Below are 5,642 nucleotides of genomic sequence, written 5' to 3' on the forward strand. Positions count from 1 at the left end.
AATTTACGCAGCTCATTTACACACTTTTCCTGAAGATAGAAGAGTTTGTTGAATCTGACGTGACATGTTCGTACGAACCCTTTGTACGAACAAAAGAAAGAGAAATTTAGGATTAAAATACGAACATGTTCTTGCTTGAAAGATTGATTTAAGACATTTTAAGGCTAATTAAGGCCTTATTTTTGGATTGATGAATTCAATGCCTTTTAAGACTTTTTAAGGATCTGTTAAAAGTGTGACCCTTGTTCTTCACTTTGCTTCATACCAGGGTCTGGACTCTCGGCTATAGAGAAGTGATTCTTGTTGGAGGCGTGGCCTCTGCTGAAGTTTAAAATGATTGGATCGGAACGTATGTTGCTGTGAAGGAGGCTAAGCTAAGAAGCTAACAGAAAAAACGTGTGCTGTAAACAACCCTACTGAGAGGAGAGAAGTACCGAGCCGAACGAGACAACTATAAATGAGAGCTGCTGCTTTGTCAGACAAATTTAATTCAGTTTGGAAGCCTTATCAACACAGACTGTCTTCATTCACTTCCTCCACTGCCGTATGCTAAAATAACAAGCAGACACTGCGCAGAAAATCAAAGTTGTTCAAAACTCTGCCTTCTGTTTGCTGATTGGCCCAGGTAAAATAAACTACAAGCAGACACTGCGCAGAAAATCAACGTTCCGTTCTCTGATTGGCCCAAACAAAATGCTCCTGAAGAAATCCTTGTCTATGGGAGAAATCCCAGACGGAGCAGTTAAGGAAACTAGAATTGAGTGGAACTGCGTAGGAAGACAAGCGTCAGGCTAAGGATCTGCAGGAACCCTAAGTAAAGCACTCTGGGGTCCGGAGAGACGTGATAATGTTCTATATATGTTCAGTCCAATTACCATTTACCAGTCCACTATGATAGACGGACTGGGCTCCTGAATCACAGATGAGGAGTAACGGATTAGCGCAGCTGAGGACAAGGTAACTGAACTGGAATCCCATGTTTTCCGTCTTACTAAAAACAAAGACTCTCATCGAGAAGGTGGACCAGCTGGAAAACCAAACCCAGTGTAACAACATCCACATAGTTAACCTGCCCGAAGGCACCGAGGGAATGGATTCAATACAGTTCTTCATGGAGTGGATCCATTCTGTGCTGGGAAAAGAGCATTTCGCCATTTCCCCCGTGATCAAACGAGCGCATCGATCCCCTACATTTAACCCACAAAGAGGTAAACAGCCAAGGCCCATTCTCATCCATCTTCTCAAATACAAAGACCGGGATAAGGCCCTTCGTATGGCCGCCAAGATATCCAGAGGAAAAGGTGAGCCTGTTACTTTTAACAAAGCCCCTGTGATGTTCTTCTCAAGTGTGTAGGCATTACATGGAAGTCTGACTTCCAACTCATCGTTTACAGGTGGTTCTCAGAGGTGAATATCTGTGCTTCACTCATAAAAAAAAATCATATACTCTCTTAGAAATGATTATAAAACTTTAGTTAAAAAATCTGAAAGTTGGGGAAATGCAAGTAAAACAAACATTGACGTATTAGTTAAGTTGCAGAAAAAAGCTATAAGGCTTATTAATAAAGTGGGATATCGTGAACCCACTGATAAACTCTTCATTGGAAGTAATATATTAAAATTTAAAGATATTGTTTATATAAAAATACTGTAAATAATGTATAAAGCATTGAACAAAAGTCTTCCTTCCGGTGTTCAGAAATTATTTAAGTTAAGAGAGAATAATTATAATTTGCAAGTTTTATTTATATTTGAATGTAAAAGAGAAGAGCCAGGTGAAGTCAAGATGTGTTTCAGTTGTTGGTGTGAAACTGTGGAATGAACAGAATGATGATCTTAAGTTACGTGCTTTTTTGGTGAGCTTTAAAAGAGCTCTGAAATGTAAAATGATAACATCTTACGCTGGTATGTAGATTTATTTATGTATTGTGAAGATATCTTGGTTGGTTGTTGAGAATAAAATAGGGTAGGCAAGAATAAGTATGGTTTCAGCCTATCCCTGTTTTTTTTGGTAAATTATGAGTTTGTTTATTGTTTCTGTTTTGTTTGTTGTTGTTTTTTATGTTTAATATGAAAAATTTACCAAAAATAAAGTTATTGATTGATTGACAGCCTTATCTGACCTATGTGGACACTATGCCAGTGGCTCTATTAGATTATGTTGTATGTATGTTAAAAAGACTGTTGCTTTTCACAAACTGTTTACTCATTCACCATTATAATGTTTAGCTCGCCTGTTTTTCTTTGTTTGGGGTGTGTTGGGAAATTGATATGTTGCTCATGTTTTGCTAATGTTCTGTAAACTTTAAAATCTTAATAAAGTAATGTGATCCATGATTCGTCCATCCAGCAGCAAACACTAACCTGTATCCAGCTTTCGTTTGATTGTTGATAGGTCCATTGGGTTCTTCACGATGTCAAAATAGTCCTGTCAAAATGTTGGAGTTTAAATCTTTACACAGAATTTCAACAACCTGACCCAATCAACAGAGTGAAGATTTTATAGTTCTTGCAAAGTGGGAGGATAACAGCTGGTGTCTCATAGGGCTGTGACGAGCTGGAGAACTGAAACGATCAGATTGTCTCCAGAAGGTGTCAAAACATTTGCAATGGTTCTTAATTTACTTACAGTTCAATCTAAATTTTCAACATAATAAAAACTGTTTAGTCTCCAGAGACTGTCTCTGACCCATCTGTAGTGGGATTGTCCAACTTGTCTCTAAACCTCCCCTTTGACAGAAAACATGTCCAGGTCTAACCACGCTGATGATCACTATAAAATATTAATTTAAAAAATGTTTTCTAAAAGAAAATTGGACTCTGTTCTCACAATAGTGAGTTACCGACTAGTCTCCAACAGTCCCAGCCCAGAGAGACCTTAAAAGTGAGATGAATGCTAAGTGCAGGACTGCAGCGGGTCTACATACAGGAATACAGAGCAGCTGGGGGTCCACAGGCATCCTGAAGGGTAGAGACTCTGGGTCCTGTCTGTAGAGAGACTCCAGGGTGGGCATGAGGGCCTGACGCAGCTCCTCGGGCTTGAAGACTGTTCAGAAAGTCAAGATGTGGAGAGGATGAGACAAAAGACACTGAACAACAGAGGTAAAATGTTAGAGAAGAACAGGTCTTACTTTTCTTTTTCAAAGAGGCCTGAGGAGCAGCTGCCTCTGAACTCTCCTCTTCCTCCTTCACCTCCTTCTTCACTTCTGGTTTCCTGTCCTCAGTTTTTACCTCTGATGTTGGCGCAGCTGTTGATGTATCCATAGGAACTCCTTTACCTCCTTCTCCATAACACTCTTCCTTCTTCACTTCCAATTTCACGCACTTTTCCTCCGTTTTGTGATTGCTGAGCTTCCCTCCTTTGGAGCAGCTGTCGGCATCGCCCTCTTCCTCCTCATCCTGGTGTTTGACTTCTACCTTGGGCTCAAGGTTAGCAGCGGAGGCATTGGACTGTGGCTGCTGAGATGAAGTGTCCAGACTGCTGACGGAGGCTGGAGTTTGGGCCTGACTTTCTGCTGGGTACGAGCCCTTCTGAGACAGCTACAAACAGAGATGTTCATGTATCACAACAAAGCCTCAAACCTGACAAAATGTGACCCCGCACATCAAAATGAGGATGAAGTCCAAAAGTGGGATGTAGAGAAACAGGCAGATATAGAGTTGTGATTTAAATGTGTGCAAAAATTGCATTTTGACAAAATATAATGAATTAAGGCCTTATCAATGTGTCATTTGAATGATGTAGAGGAACGCCTCACCTTTTGACCACCTAGGGTCAAAACTCTCCTCTTCCCCAGACTTTATCATTTCAGCTCTGCTGAGAGCTTTAAAAAAAGAAAAGCTTGCCTCTCCTTTCCTCTGGGAAACCAACACGGTTCCTGCTCTCATGAAGATTTGCTGTTTGTTGATAAAAACAAAATAAAATAAAACCTCCTGTTGCCGTTTTCTCAGTATGTATAATTCCAACGTTTTGACCCTTTTACGACGGCGTATTAGGGCCACTTTACTGATGAAAAAAAAGGAGCAAATCTCTGAGAAAAAAACTCAGAATTTCTGAGATTAATTTCAGAGATTTTCAAGTAAAATAAGGCAATTCTTTTATTTTGAAAAGTCGCTAATTTGCGAGAAAAAAACAGAAATTTCCATAATTAAAGGCAGAAATTAGCGACATTTAAACTAGATATTTTCTGACATGGTAAAGTCAGAAATTTACAAGAAAAAAAAACGCAGAAGTTTTCAGGAATGTCTAAAGGGCCATTCTACCTGTTTTCACTACCTTGAGCTTCTTTAATCCGCTCCAGTTTAAAAACTAAAACAGAGACTTTAAACCTGGACTAGATTATTCTACACTGATTGAAGAATATTGAAAACCAAGTGAGTGATTTGTGAAACATATATTTGACATGTGAACCTTAAGGAAATATGGTGATTTCAGCACGTTTTATGCATTTTATAAACAAGTTTTTTTCTCGCAAATTTGCGACTTTTCAAAATAAGAGAATTTCCTGATTTTTTCTCGAAAATTTCTGAAATTAATCTCAGAAATTCTGAGTTTTTTTCTCAGAGATTTGCTCTTTTTTTTTCTTCCCCCATCGGCAAAGTAGCCCTAATACGCCGTTGTACCCTTTATGTTTGACCTTTGTCTTTCTTTTAAAGGCTCTATAATTTAGCTTATAGTAATTCTTTATTTGTTGTCTCTGATTATGCTTAAAATTTTATGGGTTAATAAAAACAAAATATATGTTTTAGACAATGCTTACACTTCTTCTGTTTTGATAAGCATTACTCAGTCGTTCTTAATAATCCATTTAGTCAGTGTTCATGATTAATCATTAATTAATTAGAATATTAATATGCTGATTTTAAGAGTTTAGTTAGTCCTGCTTATTAATGATTGTGTGTTGCTATGATTTGATTCTTGGGTCTTCCACACAAAGAAAACATGTTCTCATGAGAACCTGGACACCTGCAAACACTCACACACGTTCTCATCTGTTCTGTCCAGAGAACAGTGCTTCACTGTGTTCAGTCTGAAACTAAAGCTCTTCTCTACCACAGTATTCAGTTCAGTCTGTTGTCTTTGCTGGGTCAAGATGCTGGGAGGATCTTCAGCTTCTTGCTTTTCTGTGCTGGAAAAACAGTCAGTTTTCAGCTTCTTTCTTTTTATCGCAGAAATTTTTACTTTTCAGAACCTACAAGGAAACATCTCTTCTAACTGGAGTTAAAACGTCCATTTTGTGCTGATCCAAACTGCTGAGTCGCCCTGAGCTCATGCCAACCTTTTGGAACGACCCTGCTGTGAGTTTTTCAAAGCTCCTGACGAGCCTCTGTCCTGAGCCGTCCTGTCGCTGCAGACTGCGACCATCAAGAAGACCACAGTGTCTGCTGCCTCATCCAGGCTGACAGCACAGAGCTGGCTAGCTGGCCTCTCCCGTCTCACCCTCCCTCTCCCGTCTCACCCTCTCCCTCTCCCGTCTCACCCTCTCTCCTCTCTCGTCTCACCCTCCCTCCTCTCTCGTCTCACCCTCTCCCTCTCTCGTCTCACCCTCTCCCTCTCTCGTCTCACCCTCTCTCGTCTCACCCTCCCTCTCTCGTCTCACCCTCTCCCTCTCGTCTCACCCTCTCCCTCTCTCAAACACACA

The 5,642-nt window shown here is 40.0% G+C and overlaps 1 protein-coding gene across 1 annotated transcript in view; it reads right to left on the reverse strand.

Moving 5' to 3' along the window:
• The window catches only part of LOC106524470 (histone acetyltransferase p300), a 72,179-nt gene that overhangs the window by 14,238 nt on the left and 52,299 nt on the right, over positions 1–5,642 (reverse strand). Inside the window, exons 15-17 of the mRNA XM_014018280.1 lie at positions 3,132–3,540; positions 2,928–3,046; positions 2,365–2,428 (exon numbers count right to left, since the gene is read on the reverse strand). Coding sequence (XP_013873734.1) covers positions 2,365–2,428; positions 2,928–3,046; positions 3,132–3,540 — 592 coding nt within the window. The remainder of the gene's footprint in view (positions 1–2,364; positions 2,429–2,927; positions 3,047–3,131; positions 3,541–5,642) is intronic.

The sequence above is a fragment of the Austrofundulus limnaeus genome, unplaced genomic scaffold (genome assembly GCF_001266775.1).
Source record: "Austrofundulus limnaeus strain Quisiro unplaced genomic scaffold, Austrofundulus_limnaeus-1.0 Scaffold189, whole genome shotgun sequence".
NCBI classification, from domain to species: Eukaryota; Metazoa; Chordata; class Actinopteri; order Cyprinodontiformes; family Rivulidae; genus Austrofundulus; species Austrofundulus limnaeus.